The 22,002-nt window shown below is 35.0% G+C and overlaps 1 protein-coding gene across 3 annotated transcripts in view; it reads left to right on the top strand.

The window, feature by feature from the left end:
• Positions 1-22,002, top strand: part of LOC138696399 (putative leucine-rich repeat-containing protein DDB_G0290503) — a 260,919-nt gene that overhangs the window by 63,543 nt on the left and 175,374 nt on the right. For all 3 annotated transcript variants that reach the window (XM_069821308.1, XM_069821309.1, XM_069821310.1), the window contains exons 10-12: positions 7-186; positions 5,729-5,908; positions 20,936-21,037. In XM_069821308.1, the coding sequence (XP_069677409.1) occupies positions 7-186; positions 5,729-5,908; positions 20,936-21,037 (462 nt within the window). The remainder of the gene's footprint in view (positions 1-6; positions 187-5,728; positions 5,909-20,935; positions 21,038-22,002) is intronic.

A 22,002-nucleotide genomic window follows, 5' to 3' on the forward strand; every position in this document is an offset into this window, starting at 1 on the left:
TTGAAGGAGAGAGTGGTGAACGAGCGGATGGGAAATGACATCCCCATAAAACTTGCAAGGAAAAGAAGTGAAGGTCGCATGAAGAGTTTTGCATCTGTCACTGATAGACGGGCATGGAGTCTTGATCCCGAGGAAAGGAGAAGGTACTTCCTAGAACTCATTGAAGGTTCGCCACCATGGGGAAGAGTAGGTTTCAAACCAGTTACTTATTTATTCTATGATTGTCTCTACATTTCTCGAAAAGAATTTAAGTAGTTTTAAGGAATTTTGTTTCTAAAAGAAATGTATAAAAAAACTGTGAAGTTACAGTAAAGGTTTTACTCTTTGTCTTCAAAATCTAGAAAATCATAATAGACCATCTCTTGAAATCTCCTGTATATTACAAACGAAATTATCACTGTCTTAAAATATCAAATTATCGTCAATTTCAAAAGCTGTAGCTGTAAAATTTTGTAGGTAGGTGTTGAATGGAAAATCATACTCTTCCAGTATTTTTTTATTGGATAATTCTTTCATTATATCATCTGTCGCCAAGTTAAAGAGCTTTCATTGATTTTTATGGAAATTTTTGTTTAATCTTTTAAGAGAAATATGTTATATTTAATAATAATTGTATTTGTTGGAGTAAATCAACAAAATGTAATAAGCCTACTTCAGAACTTTGAAACTACCTTTTTTCAAATTTTAAAATTAAAACTATTTTTCATTTTTATACATAGTAAATAGTGCTCAATATATTTATTTTAACATATTTTGAAACAAATTCAAAATTACCGTAATAACTGGACACAACAGCTTTCGAGAATGTCTCCCATCAGGATACCTCTGTAACTACTATGTTACCAACCACGAGGGAAAAGAAATGTGAGTTGGAGTGAGACTGTTTAATAGAGTAGAATTCTATGGGACAAAGCCAGTGCTGGATAACCGATTTTGCTGGTTAATTGGAAAATCATTTTGTTATTTGAAGAGATTGGTACACTCATGCAGAGGTCTGCCATCTTACAATTGCTGTTTCCAGACCTACCTAGATCATAAACTATCTCGGAAGCTTTGTGAACTGTGGCCATAAATTAGATGTTCCACCATTTGTAGAGTAGGCAAGAAAATACATACTACCTAATAACTGTTTGTGCACCTAAAAGTGATAATATCACACTCAGTATGTACACTGCACATTTGTATAGCATTGAACGAAAGTCTGTGGATCCAGCACAGGTTCTTAGTAGCTTTAAAAATGGCGGCTTCTTCACTTCCTGTTGCGAAGTTAGTGATCTCAGTAGGTTTAAAATCCATGCTTTGTGCACTCAAAAGTGCCACGTACATCTGCATTTTGTGATAACGTCACTCTTATGTATACTGAATATCAACAGTGTGTTTGCGTCATGCTTGATCCGAAATACGCGGGTGGGACTAGTGAAATGATTTGTATGGAGTGTAGCTTTGTGTGGGGCAGAAACATGGACATTAGGGCGAAGTAAAGAGAAGCGACTAGAAGCATTTGAAATGTGGATATGGAGAAGAATGAAGCATGTGAAATGGACAGACAGAATAAGAAACGAAGCTGTGTTGGAAAGAGTGGGTGAAGAAAGAATGATGCTGAAACTGATCAGGAAGAGGAAAAGAAATTGGCTGGTCACTGGTTGAGAAGAAACTGCCTTCTGAAGGATGCATGGAAGGAATGGTGAATGGCGGAAGAAGATATCATCTGATAGACGACATTAAGATATATGGATTTTATTTGGAGACTAAGAGAAAGGCTGAAAATAGGAAAAACTGGAGAAAGCTTGATTAGCAGTGAAAGACCTGCTCTTGGGCAGAACACTATGAATGAATATTACTCTATTTGCTCTTACTACATACCACACACGAATCTTTTCATCGTACAGGGGAACTTCGTGAATTAATCGCGGATTTTCTGTGCACCAGAATCTATTGTTCTGTGAACATACATAAACACGTAAATAAAATCATGTCTTGTCAGAGAAAATGGTTAAATGTGGATCAACAATGTTTTGTAAAACCCAATTACAGAAATTCACTTTATTTTCGTTGTCATGTAGCCATAATTCTTGGACTACAGTAACTCTGTAAGGTTTCAATTTGAAAAGTTTAGTAGCCATATGAGCTGAAGTTTTTGATTCGCCTTTTTCTTGTGCAACACGATGTAAATATTTATTAGAACATTCAAGTGATGCACCAATATCATCAAGTTTTGCTTCTGTTAGAACCCTACATTTTGTCCTACGAATTTTAGAGTTCCGTGATCTCGTTTATCTTAATCTAATGATAAGGTTTCGAACTGTACCTCTATTTGGTGGTCGAATATTGGGGAATTTCTCTACAAATTGCCTACACACTTGTCAGCAGGAATCTGTTTTGACCAAAGTTTTGTACATAAATATTCAGTATTGTAGAGTAAACTTTTCAGTCGACATTTCAATTATCTAAACAACTAATTTAACCCCTTATCGCATGGGACAGTCTTGCACACACCGGTTTTACATTAACTGATGTCACATATGGTCAAATCCAATTCCCAGTATCCAGTTTGAAATATTATATGCTTATATTATAAGTTATATGAATATAAAACCGGTATGTGCCTATCTGTCCCAGTATGCAGTAAGGGTTAATGCACAGCACACACAAGCATGCACGTCTTCTATCATTAACATCTCAGATTGTTAAGCTGTGGCAACGATCAGTAAGACACAGGCCCTCGCAGCCTTGAAGCACGAAGCAATCAGCAATTGAGATCTTTCCACATTCTTCAAAGCAAGTGTTAACGCAAACACACTGTATATATCATATAACTGAAATCTGTGAAGGGAACACAGGTTCTTGAACATTTAAAGAAAATGGCGGTTTTCTGCCTTACTTTCTGTTGTGAACTTAGCGATCTAGATGGCTGTTTCTTTGTTTTGCTTGTGCGCACATCAATAATAGAGCCATCTAGTGGTGATAGCTTCATGTGCCTTCTTAAAAAATGTAGGTCGCTATTTCAATTTGTAACTTATTTACTGACTTTCCCTCATATTTTCAGTTTTATAATAGAGCCATCCAGGGGTGATAACTTAGACATCTTCTTAAAAAATGTAGATCACTTATTCAATTCCTCGTATTTTCAGTTTTATAATAGAGCCTCTAGTGGCTCATATTTCCAGTTTCATATTTATTTATTTATTATTATTATTATTATTATTATTATTATTATTATTATTATTATTATTATTATACTCTTAACACCCCTACTTTGAAATATATCCTACTTGCTACAGTTATAATTGGTTGAACTGATACTCACTGCACAATGCTTCGGCCCTGACTTATGACGTAATCCAATGCTTACTCATCTAATATCCAGGCCTGTTATAATCACGCTGTCTTGCTGATAAATTGTTCCAATAGGAAACTATGGCACAACATAGAACTTAAGCATACCTTGAAAGGTTGTGGCAGTCACTATAGGTTCAGCAACAAGAAGGGACCTTGTTCGTTTTTGTAGTGTTCTGCCCAAGAGCAGGTCTTCACTGCCAACTCAACATTCTCCAATCTTTCCTATTTTTCACTTCCTCCTCTTAGTCTCTGCATACAGTTGTTGTCTGTCATCTGATATCTTCCTCTGCCTAAACTTTTCGTCCATTATCATTTCTTCCAGAGCAACTGGAAGGGACCTATCATTCTAATTTTTATTGAGCTGCATCAGATATTAATTTTGGGAGAATCACATGTTCAAACACAACAAGCAGATTATCACTTCCCCAGATTCTACAATTCTGTCTGTTGACTTTTCCTGATATGTGGAAAGTTGACATATCAGAGAACCACATATGATCTAAGTACGAATTGTCTTTGTCAGTTTTGTCCAAGACCCTTGCAATGTAAGCTAGCCTTTTGTCTTTATGATCGGGCTTGATCTACTGTGTTATTTGAATATTTTATGCTCGCAGATGGAGCCTTTTGTGCACAACATTATGAACCATACTGCAAGGAAGCTGGAGTTGCAACCAGCTTTTCGAATTGCTTTTCTTGCGCTTATTAAAAACCAGATTTGAATGTGTTCAATGTTAGCTTCAGAAATGTTTTTCTTATAATGCTTACCAGTTTTCGGCAATAATCTTCCTGTTTGCTTGAACTTTGTATCCTAGGCCATTATTCTCTTGAAGTCAAGAATGAGATCTTGTCTTTGAAGATTGTATGCTCGATGAAATCGGCATTGTACATGTTTCACAGACTTCGTTTCTGCTAACCAAAGAACACACGATATTTTCTGCCCAAGCATAGTTCTAGCTCCACAGAATTCATTCATTCAGTGTTCTGCCCAAGGGCATGTCTTTCACTGCAAAAGGAATTGACCATAAAATGGCATATGCGAATAAAAAATATCATTATGGCTGAATATGGACTGGAGTTACTAAAGGATTTGCTGGAGTGAAATTATCTGGATCCCCTAAAATATATGGTTCTTTTAGTGATAATATTGTTAGTAATATAATTAGGATTAAAAATCCACTCTTTCCAACACAGCTTCATTTCTTATTCTGTCTGTCCACCTTACAAGTTCCATTCTTCTCCATATCCACATTTCAAACTTTTCTATTCGCTTCTCTTCACTTCGTCGTAATGTCCATGTTTCTGCCTCATACAATGCCACACTCCATACAAAGCACTTCAGTGGTCTCTTCCTTAGTTCTTTTTCCAGAGGTCCACAAAGATGCCCCTTTTTCTATTAAAAGCTTCCTTTGCCATTGCTATCCTCCTTTTGACTTCCTGCCAGCAGCTCATGTTACTGCTTATAATACATCCCAAGTTCCACAGAATTAACAGTAATTATTTATTCATTTCTCAATCTCTATGAAAACCATTGTCACATAAATTGCAAGATCTGCACTACCAAACCTAGGTACATTTATTTCTCTTTGGCATACATATTTTATTAGCCTTTTTAAATGGGACACGGTGTTTTCAACTTTTTTTTTTTTTTTTTTTTTTTCACATTGCATTCTTTCTTTGTAAATCATTTATTGGAGCATCATGTTGTTTTAAGAGTTTTTTTGTTTACTTTTCTCTTGTCAGGATTTTCATTATACAGATGTAATGAATATATTGCCATAAATTAGTTAATTATCGAGTGTTATGTAGGAGAATTGGATTAAATTACACTAAACTTCCTCCTTGTATCCTCGGATTAGAACAAGGTAGTTGGAAAGAAATTTCGTGAAGAGATGCTATAATCATATTTAGATAGGACTTGATACTTTTGCAGCATATCTGCATAAAATTGGAATTTTTTTAGTCACTGAAATGTACATTTTGTAATGGTAACTCCTCCATGAAGCAAAGGAAGATTCCTGAAATATTATAATATGAAAGATCGTAAATTTACACAGTTTTGAATAACACCACAACAATCAGTGAACTACTGGTATACTGAAACAATAAGGCGAATGGAAATCCTCCAAGAATCTCAGAATGATAAGCATTTTTTTTTTAAGCGACACTATGTTCTACTTTAATGCTCTGTCTTGTTTAAAGAAGGTTCTTATTTTGTCGTAAAAGTCACTTGTAATCTATATAGGGATTTTAATTATTGAGCTCTTCGTCTAATTGTTCCATTGAGGAACTCTAGTGTAATGTAATGAACACTTTAATTAATCATACAATTCCGTCTTATTTCGACCTAATTTTACATACAGCTTCAAATGTAATTGTCATTGAATTGCAGATAATAAGCAGAGGACCAGACAGTCAGTACGTACCATTTAATGTGATCCTGGACATATTGATGAATGGAAGTAATGCCTTCATAGCTCATTTACAAGAGCAGCTGAGACATCTCAACGAGCTCATTGATTACATGTCTCAATTTCTCGATCCAGATAAGAGAAGAGAGCTAGAAGAAATGGTGAGCATATTTTTATGCTGATTTCAATGGTGGTAATATTCAATGAAATTAAAATATAGTTGTATTTAAATGTGAATATTTCGCAACAGGCTTTTTATTCTTGAATTAATTTTAATGTACGCATATTTCATATGTTAGACACACACGAATAGAATGTCAATAGAGAGAACTGGACACATTCATATGACGAACATGTTATAATAGCAATTAAAAATTTAAATAATTTTAATATATGTGTATATGTCAGTGAACAGATAAATCTTTCATTATTACAAGCATAATTATATTTTTGGAGGACAATTCCCGTATTAGACATATAGGATGCAGCAGTGGGATATGATGGTTTTTATAGTCCTCTTGTGGGACATCCAAGACGAATTAAAAGAAAACACATATATTGGAAATAATCTAGTACAATGCAATTTATTAATGTCTGATTATTTTTAAAAACTACATTTCGTTAGTAGCCTCCACGGCAACAAATACTTTCCTGCAATCTGCTATGAAAGTTCTGCATAACTCACCCCTACAAAACAGGTTTGTTTGCACTAATTTCGTTCTTTATGTTTTGTTTCAGCTGGATGATGGTGCAGGGCTTGTTGCAATACACCCTACTTTTGAGATAACCCCATAGGAAGTAATCAGCGTACATTGCTCATGGTTCAATGAACTGTCTCCAAAATATGTTTCCAGGACGAATAATTTCATGATTTGGAGGCATTGTCTGGCTACCAAGATCTCCTGACCTGACTACAGCTGATTACTCCCTATGGGGTTATCTCAAAAGTAGGGTTTATCGCAACAAGCCTTGCAGCATCAACCAGCTGAAACAAAACATAAGGAACGAAATTAGTGCCATCGTACTTGTTTTGTTGGGGCGAGTTATGCAGAACTTTCATAGCAGATTGCAGAAATGTATTCGTTGCTATGGAGACTACTTACGAAATGTAGAAAGTAATCAGACATTAATAAATTGCATTGTACTAGATTACTTCCAATATATGTTTTTTCTTTTAATTCGTCCTAAGTGTCCCACAACAGGGCGATAAAAACCGTCATATCCCACTGCCGCACCCTATACAAATGCCACATTTTTACAGTAGAAGAATTGTGTTTTATTAGTATGATTTACAGAACAGAGTCAGCTTCACTAAAGATTTCTTTAGTTTGATTTTGCATATTAACCTAATTAATATTAATTATTAAATACTATAATTATTGTTCTTTAGTAACTGTCCAAAGACAGGTTTGAACATCACAAATGATACCAACAAGGCACCACTTATGAGGCAACTAGGCCAGGAGATAGTGAGGTAGAGTGGCCAGTTTCTTTCCCTCTGCATTGCATACATCGCCGATTAGCTACGTATTATGCTAATCATATTTCAGATGCATAAAACAATTGTTCTTGCTCTGACGTATATCACCAAATGAGATGTACTGCCTGATAATAGATATACATATCAGCCAGAACCTCAATCAGAGGCACCGTGTTAGTTAATAAGCTTAATTCTATAATTTGAAAATCGATAAAAATTAATGTAGTATAGTACTTCTACTTAAATACAGTATTAAATGAAATCACAACGCATTGTTTTAACTAGTTAACTAGTAGCATACATTTAAGTTACCAATTTGTTCGATATTAATAGAATTATTGGAAGATCATGTGACAGTTTATTATTATTAGCTAAAGTATTTGATTTGCTATGGGGGTGAAGTAAAATTATTATTTAATTCTCCGATCAAAATACCCCTCATTTCTCGTGAAAAACAACAACTGAATAGACTACAGTGGACTATAGTGGACTTTATGTTGTCAGCAAACAGCTGGGTACATTAAGAAGATTGATTATTTAATTCTAATTTAAAGAATGTAATTACATGTGTGTATGTGCAAATGCTCAATACACACACACACACACACACACACACACACAGGTCCCTTCTAGTCTTATGTGTTTGTAATTATGAAGGATTCACACAATGATGACTGTTTATTTTTATTTTTATTACTTAATTTTTTTTTTAACCCATTTTAACCTAGCGTTACCATATGGTAACACAGTGCAGAAAGGAATATAACTTGCTTCATACACATCCTTAATTAATAAAACTGGAATTTTTCTTTGTGAATCCAAGCTACATGATTGGTTCTTTCTTATTACATTATGAAATCACAAATTTATTATACCAGTTGGGCAAGAACAGCTGCGCGATTTAGATGTTGCTTTCTCAGTGGCAATTTTGGAGAGCAACAAGAAGTAAGATAATTTATTTGTTACTTTGATTAATTTGATTGGTAATGTTTGTTGTGGTATTTTACTTATTGTTGATTGAGTATTCATGTACATCAAGCACAAGTTTACAATCCGTAACATTGTTGTGGATATAATACATTGTTTGTTACGTTACCATATGGTAACGCTAGGCTAATATGTTGTCACTCATTCTTTGTGCTATCTTGCTTACTAACAATAAGATGGAGGAGTTGCAAGACAGTACAAGTAACAAAATAAATGTTACAAACAGGTGCGTGAAAGTGCATGAGATACTTTTGGAATTAGAAAACGAAAAATTAGAGCATTCTACATACAGCCATCAAAGCCCAACTTTGTATCTGACGAGAACTCTGCAGATGTAGAGGGTGGCATGTTCGACAACCTAAGTGGAAGGAAACTGAGTACTGAAGCTGGGGTTATTTTTGTTAATAGCGACAGAATAGGTGCACCAGATGATATTCCTTTTATAGAAGAAGAGGAAGTTGAAGAGTCATCTGTGATAGAAAGAGAATGATGCCACCAACATCAACAATTGTGGAAATGGTGCCATCTGGGGAACGTAAGTGGATAAAACAGTACGTTATAACAGTTCAATCGATTTCTCCAGAGAGTGACTTTTAAAGACAGAGATGTGACAAATTTTGGTTTCATTATAAAAATTCGCTTTATCTATGTAAGAACTGTTTTAGCCCATGTTCACATGGTTGTTAGATGTAGCTATACAAAATCCTTGGCAGCCAAGTAGAATTTGGCTCTGAACGAATTAGAATTCAAATGGGAGATTTGAAGAAGTCGGGGAGCATCCCAAAAGGCAAAGGGTGACTGTCTAATTCCAAATACAGCGATATTGGAGCTATGAGACGCGTCCAAAAAGTAAGTTTCCCTGGGGCCGTTTGCAGAAATAAAATACAATTTTATGGAAATATTTATTCGAACAGATACAGGAATTATTGAGCTGAATTGAGACTTTTTGTTACCATGATATCAACAGAGAGGTGCAAACAGCTGTCACACACTTGTTCCGATTCCAGGCGGGAGACTTCTACGTGGGACAAAAGTTGTTCCCACGGTGTGACAAATCTCTCAGTTCCAGTGGGAAATATGTTGAAAAATAGTTCAGCGATTGCTGTATCTGTACATCTTTTCATGAAATTGTGTTTTCTTTCTGTAAACAGCTCCGGGTAAACTTACTTTCTGGACGTCACTCGCAGAACATCTGATTATATAAGATATGATGGAATGGAACATTAGTGATTCCGATACCCGGAAACAAAAGACAGCGATGTGCTAGTGAGAATGCTCTTCCCACTTACAGCTTCCTCAAAATTTGATGTAGCCCATGTTTTTTGTCATATCATAAGAAATGTTTTACCTTACTACCGAAATATGTGAAAATCACACAAAAAAATTTATGTAAAACGTTATGTTACGAAAATGTGTTTTGTTCATACAAGTATATTGTGACAATAATTCTATTATGTATATCTGTTCAGGTATTGTGAAAGTAATTTTCTTATTTTTGTATTTTTTGTATTATTTGTATGGAGTGTGGTATTGTGTGGGGCAGAAACGTGGACATTACGACAAAGTGAAGAGAAACGAATAGATGCATTTGAAATGTAAATAAGGAGAAGAATGGAACGTGTTAAGTGGACTGACAATAAGAATTGAAGCCATGTTGGAAAGAGTGGGTGAAGAAAGAATGATGCTGAAATTGATTAGGAAGAGGAAAAGGAATTGGTTGGGTCACTGGCTGAGAAGATACTGCCTACTGAAAGATGCACTGGAAGGAATGGTGAACGGGAGCAAATGGTAAAGAGTTCGGAGCAGAAGAAGATATCAGATGATAGACGACATGAAGATATATGGATCATACGAGAAGACAAACAGGAAGGCAGAAGATAGGAAACATTGGAGACTGAAAGATCTGACCTTGGGCAGAACACTGAATGAGTGATGAATATATTATTTGTATGCTAAAGTTCAGTTAAGTTCAATAAATTGCTTGAAAGATGTCATTATAAGGCAACAACTCATTCTTTAAGATTTGACAACATAATTCCACATATTCGCTTCAACAATTGAAAACAAAAGCATTGTTGCGTTCAATTACATCCATTTAATAATTAGTCTATGACGAAATAAACGAAAAACTTGACGAAAAATAATTCAGACTTTTAAGGGTTAATTTAAAAAACATTAGTCCAATAATATTGGCAGATACAAGTTCCTGAATTCTAGTAAACAGAAATTCCGTGAGTTTTGAAATTTAGTAAATGATATATGAATTTTGAAAAATGATAGCAAACTTCTATTATTATTTCTTGAATTATTTCCATAAAACAGTAATGATGTATATACCGTATTTTATCTCTGATTGAGGTTCTGGCTGATATGAAACTTACATCTACAGGCAGAACATCTCACTTGACAATATGCATCAGAGGAACAACAATAGCACTGTTTGTATACATATGAAGTCTGAATAGTGTAATATGTACTAATCGGTGATGTATGCAATGAAGGGAGAAAGAAATTGATCATCCTATACCATTATCTCCTAGTTGCCTCATGAGAGATTTGTTGTTGGTATTGCTTGTGGGGTCTAACCTCTCTTCGGACAGTTGACCAAACAACAAAAATATACCATATTTTCTCGAATACCCGCTTCCTCAGATAAACTGTGCATCCCACTTTTGAAAGGGGTAAGAGAAAAAAATACCTACCAAAAAAAAAAAACTTCCAACAAATATATTCACGACAAATTAAAAACAATTAAACACAAATACAGTTCAGTTAACAATAAATTTTTTAAATAAATTTTATTCTGGAACAGGATGCATTTCAAACCCATCCTATGCGCACGCACTGCATGCATGTCAGTTGTCTACCTTAATCGACTGTTCACACAATATCCTGAAAAATTAGTAGCATGTGTCAGTAATTTAACTACCTTTATTTTGTATGATATTACGTGGGTTATAATAAATAGAATCCCTAATAAATATGTTGTTGTTGTTGTATTCTAATGCCAGGCGTTTGACAATAAAATCATTTGACCTCTTGCACTCCAATATTTTTCAAAGATATTATCATGGTCAGCCACTGAAGCACAGATTTTGAGATGTTCCAAATCCATTTCTTGGTTTCAGTTGCACAATGGACAGTTAGGGGACTGATATATTCCAATTCTATGCAGGTCCTTGGCCAAACAGTCATGGGCTGTTGCCAATCTAAATGCAGCTACAGACGATTTGCGTGGCAAATCGGGAATTAACTGTGGATTATGTTGCAGAGTGTTCCATTTTTTCCCTTGAGATTATGTTATCAAATTTTGTTTGTTGAAGTCTAAGTATATAGATTTAATAAATCTTTTCACAGAGTAATACGTAGATTTAGTAACAGGTCTGTTAGCAGTGCTGCCCTTTTTTGCCAAAGCATCAGCATTCTCGTTTCCCAGTATTCCGCAATGGAATGGTATCCATTGGAATACAATTCTTTTATTGAGTGTTCTTACTTGAGAAAGTATTTTAGTTATTTCGGTTGTTTGAGATGAAGATGTGTGTCTAGAGACTATTGATAGAATAGCTGCTTTGAAGTCTGACAATATAACTGCATTCTTAAATTTATTGATGTGACGTAGAAGATTCCTGAGACTTTCACCTATTGCAATGATTTCTCCATCAAAACTTGTTCCATATCCAAGAGATCTATAAAGTGAGAAGAGACAGCATGTAACACCTGCACCGGCACCTTGTTCCGTGGAGATCTGTCAGTGTATAAATGAAGCCAGTTTTGTGAAGGGTACCTAATATTGTCTCTAAAGACAATTGTTTCATTATTTCAGTGTTTACTTCTGATTTCAGTATTTCTTCTGTTAAATTTAGATTATATTCTATATTTAATAGAGTTAAAGGATTTGATTTAATTTGTAAGTTTTCTTTTAAATTCGAGATGTTGATTTTCTGTTTTAATTCTTGACTCATGGATATGAAACTTTTTTGAGTTTTTAATCTACAGAGAGGGCTGTATGAATGCCAATTGTTTCCTGGTAATCTGATAAGTATTTCGTATTGAATCAATGTTTTTTCTTCTATTGTCATTTTGATGCTGTTAATCTCATAGAATCTATTGGGGTTGTTTTGATTCCACCAGTAATGAACCTGAGAGCTTGGTTTTGAACATGTTCTATTTCGTTTATGAAAGGTGAAGTAATTAAAATTTCTCTGCAATATGTCAGCACTATTAACTTCTTCATTCTGTGCTCCTTTCATCATCACCATCATTGTCGTCACCCAGGCATTCGTCTTCACTCCTACTTCTCTATACACAATCTTTATCTATTTTGTCCAGCTGATTGGAGATGCTATACTTTTCGAAGTTCTTTTCAACAAGAGGGAGCAAAGAATAGGCGTGCCCATGCATTATGAATCCATTGAAAATATAAGAAACACAAACTATACACTTATCACACTTTAATTTGATTCTGACACATGTATTGCTAATCCAAACACCATTTAACAGTGTTAACAATTAAAAGAACCCACTCCGGAGGGAATTTAATGCCATGTACTACTACCTAAGGAATTGCATGGGAGGAAAATCAGGTAATGTTGCCAAATTCATTTCTAATAAGCCTTGCACTGTATATTTTACTTTTATATTTCGGAAAAAGAAGTGCACGGGGTATTCGAGAAAATATGATATATAACAAATAAACCTTCAAGACTATCAGCTTAAAAATATACCGAGACTATATTGTATTTTTGCAGTAAAATTTTTAATATTTGGTAGCACTGAAAATTGAAAATTCACTAAATTGAGAGGTTATATTTATTTTAGGCTATTTCTTAGAATTTATTGATTCCAAATAACAGGATATTTTTCTGTATTTTGTCTTCAAATCATACTTCAAAATTTCGTTTATGACAATATATAGTTTATAATAGGAGAGGTAGTATTACGTTATAAGTTATAGTTATGTATTTTATTGTGTAAATTTTATGACTGAAGCTATTTAAACAGTTTTGCATTAAAATTACATTGTTTTATTTATATCTCCATTAAACAGTGTTGTAGTACAAAATACTACCATCTTAAATCCTGATCTCTGGTAATTCTATTTCCATGGTGTGTGTGTCTGTATAAAGAATAATTCTGTAAAGGAAAACAAAATATTTATGTAACATTATGCTGAGGGATAATTCCTCTATTTAAAAAAGAAAAAAAGAAAAAGAAAAAAGGTTGTTTCTAGATAAAGCTGCTCTAAAATCGAACTTGTTAAAATAACTAGAATTAGAGGTAAGCAATTTAAGTTTAAATTGGTTATGGAAGAAATAGGGACTCTAAATACCAAGATTGTTAGGAAAACTATAAAAGATAGAGACTACGAAATCTCAAGACTGGATCTCTTTCGTAATATACGAACTTGGATTCATTGAGGTATTATAGAGAAATTATAACTTTCTGAGAACTGGAAGAGTATATCAGCTGAAACACAAGACAAGTGAGAGTAGGACTAGCCTGGTGAACATTAGGTATGTGAAGACTTGGAAATTGAAGAAGTAATGTGGGTAGAGATATTTGTTCCGTGTATAAGTGTTTTGTTAAAAATGAACTCCTAACATGAACAGCAACAAATGACCTGAGAATTATTAGAACAGAAAATAGATTTGGGTGGCATTGACTAATTAAGATTTCCCAGTTTCTGATCAGGGTCAAAAACCCTGATAGAACTGATATTTAACCCTTGTGCTGAATTTCGGTGAAGTTCGGAGAATCTAATTAATCAAATCCACTCTCTTCACCTCCACACTGGGACCCCCTGAGATCTTTTAAGATGCGAAAGAGAGAGTGGTGTGCGGAAAGTAATGGGAAGCTACCACATTTACCTTTCCCAAGAAAAATTGCAAACATGACATAATGGGTCTTTCCACGGTAAAAGATTTTTCTACTTGGTGGATTTATTGAAGAAATGTTTTCAGAACATGATAGGAGTGATAGTAGGAGGAAGAAGAATAAAGTGCATAAGATTTGCTGATGATATGCATTGCTAGTATAAGAGGAGATGATATTAAGAGATATGCTACTGGAGCTAAATGGCAGTGAGCAGTATGGAAGGAAGATAAATGCCAACAAGAAAAGACTATGGTCTATGGTCATAGGAAGAAAAGTAAAGAAGATAAACTTGCGAATTCTAAATGAGGCAGTAGAGCAAGAAGACAGCTTCAGATACTTGGGCAGTATTATAAGCAGTAATATGAGCTGCTGCCAGGAAGTCAAAAGGAGAATAGGAGTGGCAAAGTAAGTTTTTAGTAGGAAAAGGAGCATCTTCTGTGGACCCCTGGAAGAAGAACTAAGGAAGAGACTAGTGAAGTGACTTGAGTGGAGTTGAGCTTTGTATGGGACAGTAACATGGACATTACGACTAAGTGAAGAAAAGTGACTAGAAGCATTTGAAATGTGGATATGGAGAAGGATGGAGGTGTGAAATAGACAGAATAAGAAACGAAGCTGTGTTGGGAAGAGTGGGTGAAAAAAGAATGATGCTGAAACTGATCAGGAAGAGGAAAAGGAATTGGTTGGGTCACTGGTTGAGAAGAAACTGCCTTCTAAAGCATGCACTGGAAGGAATGGTGAATGGGAGAAGAGTTCGCAGCAGAAGAAGATATCAGACAATAGATGACATTGGTAGATCATATGCGAAGATTAAGAGGAAGGGAGAAAATAGGAAAGACTGAAGAATACCATGTGGACATATGGACTCAGCAGCTAATGGATTTCCGTTTGCTTAGGTGGGGACTATTTAGTGCAATGAGAAGTTCTGTTTCATTCAAACTGTAATTATACGAGGGTTGTTTGAAAAGTTCATACCTGATACAGAAATTATACTAGGATTATTCTGAAACAATATTTATTTCTCAACACAATCCCACCTGAGATTCACACTCTTGGTCCACCAGTGCTGCAATGCTGCTGTACCCTCCCTGTACACACACTCCTTGAAGTCTGCAAAAAAGCCTTTTGCTGCTGCAATAATCTCTTCATATGACGAAAATTCCTTCCTAGCCAAGTGAGTTTCGAGCTTTGGGAATATAAAGAAGTGTGAGGGTGCGAGATCTGGTGATGGGGTGGAGGAGGCCTCTGCAACAATTCGAACCATAATTCGTGTAGTTTAGCAACCATGATTGCAGACGAGTTAGCAGGTGTATTGTAATGAAATAACACTTTCTTCTAGGCCATACATGGCCTCTTCTCGCAAATTTTCCCTTTCTGTTGCTACAGGAGATTTGAGTAATAATCTCTGGTTAATGTTCTCCCTTTTGCTAGATAGTCAATCTTGATTATCCCCTTAGAAATTCAGAACACGGACGCCAAGACTTTCCTAGGCAATTGAACAGCGTTTACTTTCTTTGGATGTAGAGAATCAATGTGCTTCCATGTTTCGACTGCTGTTTTGTGTCTGGTATCTAGTAGTGGATATAAGTTTCGTCAGTGGTCACAGACTGCCTAAAAAAATCGGGCATATATTTCTCGAATCAAGCCAGAAAATCCCTCGAAATTTGACATTGGACATGCTTTTGTTCTTGTGTTAACAAATGTGAAATCCACCTTGCGGAGACCTTGGACATGCCCAAGACATTGATTAAGATGTGGCTCACCTGTTCAGTTGAGATACATATAACCTCGCTATATCTCTTTTTTTGAAAGATGGGATAAGCAGCTGTGCTTGGAACTGCAGTGCTGCATAGCCAATTTGGGTGACCACGAAATCAGCTGATGTGAGCTACCAATTGATGTTAGATGGCTGGCATTAAAACATTCATTGACAATTGACGCGAAGGTATAAAACAAAACAAAAAACGACAGAGAATGAAATATGAAGCATATTAATATCTGACACTGAGTGCACAACAAATGACGCCAAGAGTGTTATTGAATACTATAATATTGACAACTCAGCCGTTGTTACCATAGCAACAGGTCTTCTATGTTATGTGATATTAAATTGTTTTCCTGATTACCGCGCTAATGTATGTATCATCTTTAGAAAAAACAGGTATAATTTTCCGCACTTTCAGTCGATGGTCATTCAACACCATATCATGGATTTTTTCTATGATTTCTTTACTTTTGCTGTTACTGGACGTTCACTGCAGTGATCATCTTCCACACTGTCTCGACCATGTTTAAAATAGTGCCACCCATTTTTTCAGTCGGAAATGCTGGAGAGGATTCCCCCATGTAGCATCCATGTCTGCTTTAATCTCTGTTGGATTCATGAATGTGACGTAAATGAGGAGGGGCATAGTTCTTAAAAGATGTTTAAGAACTCCTAGGCATGTATCTTGTGTGAGGGGACAGAGAAAATAAATTTATTACATATGAAGTCGTAAAAACGGTCATGAAAATAATATTTGTCAGTGAAAAAGCTGTACAGATGAGCTTTGAAAATTATTGTTATGTATCAAATAAACTTTTTAGGTGTTGTGACTTTCAATTTTGCCTGTTTAAGGTGGTGGCATGGATTATATGGATGATATATTGATACTCAGTGCTTAGGTATTTGGCAATGAAGCCATTCACCACCTTGTAACTTAATAGCATTGTATTATACTCATATTAGGAAGAGCTTTGCTTTGTAGTGAGTGATTTCCATCTACTAGTAGATATTTCTTGTATAAAACACAGTTTCGTGATTTGAAAATTCAGTTAGGGATGTAAATTTTGTTCCTACTGTTCTCGAATACAATGCTATGAACGAAACTTATATTGCAGTGGAGTACATAGCACACTACTGCTTTTCATCTCTCCAATAAAAACCTTAAGTGAGAAATCATAATTTTGAATATATGAGAAGACATATAAGCAAGATGCTAGAAAATATGGAATATATACTTTTATTATCAAACAAAATTACCTATCGTAAGAAGCAGTTGGTCTGGTCAACTATCTGGTTTACAGAAAGCTGTAGTTTGATGCAAAATATACAAATAAGTATGAATGCCATAGTACAGTGAGTGCTACCGATTTTGGCAGATGGATTTTGTTAATCTGAACTTCAGAGCATGGTCACAAGGTCAATTGGTATCTCTATCACAGGCTACACTGGCAGTTCTTAGGAGTAAATATAGAGACCCGAATATCTTAGGACATTGCTGGACAATCACCTCCAAAAACTTTGCTCATATTGTTAACTATAGAACTAAAGTAGGTGTTATGTTGTTCTACGTCAGATCGATTTCGTTAATCTTGACTTCAGAGCAAGTTACTCATCATAGCAAGGTCAGCTGATATCTGTTACAGGCTGCAGTTTCTGTTCATGAGAGTAAATGTCGTCGTTGTTGTATTCTAATGCCAGGCAAATAAAGTCATTTGACCTCTTCCACTCCAATATTTTTTAAAGATATTGTCATGGTCAGCCACTGAAGCATTTCTTGATTTGAGTTGCACAATGAGTAGTTAGGGGATTGATATATTCCAATTCTATGCAGGTGCTTGGCCAAACAGTCATGGTCTGTTGCCAATCTAAATGCAGCTGCAGACGATTTGCATGGTAAGTCGGGAATTAACTGTGGATTATGATGCAGAGAGTGCCATCTTTTTCCTTGAGGTTGTGTTATCAAATTTTGTTTGTTGAAGTCTAAATATATAGATTTAATAAATCTTTTCACAGAGTAATACGTAGATTTAGTAACAAGTCTGTAAGCAGCAGTGCTGCCCTTCTTTGCTAAAGCATCCGCATTCTCGTTTCCCAGGATTCCACAATGGGATGGTAGCCATTGGAATACAATTTTTTTATTGAGTGTTATTAATTGAGAGAGCATTTTAGTTATTTCTGCTGTTTGAGATGAAAGTGTGTGTCTAACGACTATTGATAGAATAGCTGCTTTGAAGTCTGACAATATAACTGCATTTTAAAATTTATTGATGTGGCATAGAAGATTCCTGAGACTTTCACTTATTGCAATGATTTCTCCATCAAAACTTGTTCCATATCCAAGAGATCTATAAAGTGAGAAGAGACAGCACGTAACACCTGCACCTGCACCGACACCTTGTTCCCTGGAGATCAAGGATCCATCGGTGTATAAATGAAGCCAGTTTTGTGGAGGTTACCTAATATTGTCTCTAAAGACAATTGTTTCATTATTTCAGTGTTTACTTCTGATTTCAGTATTTCTTCTGTTAAATTTAGATTATACTCTATATTTTAATAGAGTTAAAGGGTTTGGTTTAATTTGTAAGTTTTCTTTTAAATTCGGGATGTTTACTTTCTGTTTTAATTCTTGAACCATGGGTATGAAACGTTTTTGAGTTTTTAATCTACAGAGAGAATTGTATCAATGCCAGTTGTTTCCTGGTATAAAATATATTTTATGTATGTAATTTCAGCACAAATAAAGAATATTTTTATGAACAAATTCGACTTGTGGTTTAGTAGAATTTGCTATACATAGTGAAAATGTCGAAACTCACCAGTGATGCTGTAAATATACATTTCCGTACCAGGGATGCTGAAAAGGTATATTTCCGTGCCAGGGATGCTGGAAAGGTATATTTCCGCAAAAATCTGGTAATATATTTCGTAAAACTTCGTTTTTCCTCACTGTGTAACCTTCAGTGGAAAGATGGTGCAGTTAACGTTAATGGAAAAATGTTTGACTGAGAAATTATGTATATACAGATCTACTCCTAGTTTTCTTTGCGAATTTTCTAGCTTTTAAAATACACCATTGTACAGTACAGCAGAGTAGCTAGTGGCGGAGAATAGGAGAGCAGCTCACTGTCGAAGGATTACTATTCCTTGTAAACAGACATGTGCTATGTATGAATTAAATAATTGAAGCAGGTTCTCATATTTATCTATTTCCGTTATTCCTTTTAAAACATGAGGTTTCTTGCTTGGTGAGTCGAGTGGTGATCTTATTTCATTGTGTCTCTTTCAGTTATTTAACACTCTTGAAATTGGATATGTCAAAGACTCGTATTGGTTCTGCAACTCATTCTTGTACTTACTGAATGTTTGTTATGAATCTTTGGGAACACAATTTGACACAGTTCATACCTATTTTTCGCCTCTTGCTTCATGAAGTCATAAACATTAGCAATAATGTCTTCTTTCTGACTGTGCAATATTTTTCATTTTAATTAATATAAGAGGCATCAATGTGGTTTTAGGCGTAATAGATCGACTATTGATCAGATTTTTCGTATTCGACAGATATTGGAGAAAAAATGGGAGTATAAGGGTACAGTACATCAGTTATTCATAGATTTCAAAAAGGCATATGACTCGGTTAAGAGAGAAGTTTTATATAATATTCTTATTGAATTTGGTATTCCCAAGAAACTAGTTCGATTAATTAAAATGTGTCTTAGTGAAACTTATAGCAGAGTCCGTATAGGCCAGTTTCTATCTGATGCTTTTCCAATTCACTGCGGGCTAAAGCAGGGAGATGCACTATCACCTTTACTTTTTAACTTCACTCTAGAATATGCCATTAGGAAAGTTCAGGATAATAGACAGAGTTTGGAGTTGAACGGGTTACATCAGCTTCTTGTCTATGCGGATGACGTGAATATGCTAGGAGAAATCCACAAACGATTAGGGAAAACGCGGAAGTTCTAGTTGAAGCAAGTAAAGAGATAGGGTTGGAAGTAAATCCCGAAAAGACTAAGTATATGATTATGTCTCGTGACCAGAATATTGTACGAAATGGAACTATAAAAATTGGAGATTTATCTTTCGAAGTGGTGGAAAAATTCAAATATCTTGGAGCAACAGTAACAAATATAAATGACACTCAGGATGAAATTAAATGCAGAATAAATATGGGAAATGCGTGTTATTATTCGGTTGAGAAGCTTTTGTCATCTAGTCTTCTGTCAAAAAATCTGAAAGTTAGAATTTATAAAACAGTTATATTACCAGTTGTTCTGTATGGTTGTGAAACTTGGACTCTCACTTTGAGAGAGGAACAGAGATTAAGGGTGTTTGAGAATAAGGTTCTTAGGAAAATATTTGGGGCTAAGAGGAATGAAGTTACAGGAGAATGGAGAAAGTTACACAACGCAGAGCTCCACGTATTGTATTCTTCACCTGACATAATTAGGAACATAAAATCCAGACTTTGAGATGGGCAGGACATGTAGCACGTATGGGCGAATCCAGAAATGCATATAGAGTGTTAGTTGGGAGGCCGGAGGGAAAAAGACCTTTGGGGAGGCCGAGACGTAGGTGGGAAGATAATATTAAAATGGATTTGAGGGAGGTGGGATATGATGGTAGAGACTGGATTAATCTTGCTCAGGATAGGGACCAATGGCGGGCTTATGTGAGGGCGGCAATGAACCTCCGGGTTCCTTAAAAGCCAGTAAGTAAGTAAGTAAATATAAGAGGCATACTGTAAAGTTATTGTGAATGAAAGTTACTTACTGCATGCTACTGAATCGACTCGGACTGTATTGTGGGTATTGTGGTGTGGTTCATTTGTAAGATTTATAATAATGTTAGAATAGAGGTTGCAAAAAATATAAATGACTACGGAGAGCGTTATTGAAACTCATTCATACAGAACAACAGTGGCTCATTGACTGGGCACTGCCATCAAGGTCATATGTAAAAACCAGTGGCTCCAACTGTACTTAATTTTATGGATGTGAAATACTCTTTTTGTGGAATGACCAGTAAATTACATTTATTCTTATTAGATGTGTAATATTAAATTTTGTATATTTTCAGAGAAATAATCTTCAAGACCATACTTCTGGTGCCAGAGATGAGTTGCGACACTACAGACGAGATGAAAGTGGCAGGATTTTCAGTACCGATGAAGATAATGTGGTATGCACATCATTTTACATTGTAACTTAATTAAGGTTCTTAAAATGTTGATTAATGTTATATTAAGTTTGGAAATAGAAATCATAAAATACCAACGTCCAAATATTAAATAAATGATGTCATGCAAATGACATTCCTTTTCATTGCATGGAAAGGTATGTTAAATATTTGTCCATTGTAAAATTGTTTCAAGTTTTTTTTTTTTTTTTTTTTTTTTTTTTTTTTTTTTTCAAACAACATTTACATTGTAATATTTTCTCTCTATGCTCTGACCCTTCGCCCGAGGTGAATGGTAAGAAAGAAGGTAGGTAAATGGCTTGATTTTAGCCTTTCCAAAAATATTGAGTGCTAAAACTTGTATTGTACCTGAATTCTATTGTATTTATTTACATTCCATTGTATTCGTACATAGCTTCAGAGCTAGAATGGAACATATCAAAAAAATCTTAATAGTACTGTAAAGTCTTAATTATAGTCACAGTCTAGTTGAAATATATACAGAAGAGCTTTACAATATAATCTATTAGTACAACACAAAGGTTTAGTATCAATACTTTATACAAGACAGAAATATTCATGAAATGTTGTTGAATGTCATATATTCACCTAGAAATATAAGGCGTGAGAAATTAGGTACTTCTTTAATTTGGTCCTAAATAGTCTTATGTTTTGAGTTTGATTTTTGTATCTATAGGGAAGCTATTAAAAATTCGTACTGCCATATAACACACTCCAGGATACAGTACTTTTAGAGGGTGGATCACTGCTACGTTAGCTGGTTGAAAAACGCATGTAGCATTTGGAAAATACATTAAAAACACCTCTGCAGCCATTCAACTGATATCACTCCCAGTGTACCAACCATCAGGAACTGAAGCTGAAATTCTTTCAGGATTCTCTTATAGGAGTAGATAATCATTGACGACATAACAGACGAGATGCTGAGAATGTATGTTATTATTATT

The sequence above is a fragment of the Periplaneta americana genome, chromosome 3, assembly GCF_040183065.1.
Source record: "Periplaneta americana isolate PAMFEO1 chromosome 3, P.americana_PAMFEO1_priV1, whole genome shotgun sequence".
Lineage (NCBI taxonomy): Eukaryota > Metazoa > Arthropoda > Insecta > Blattodea > Blattidae > Periplaneta > Periplaneta americana.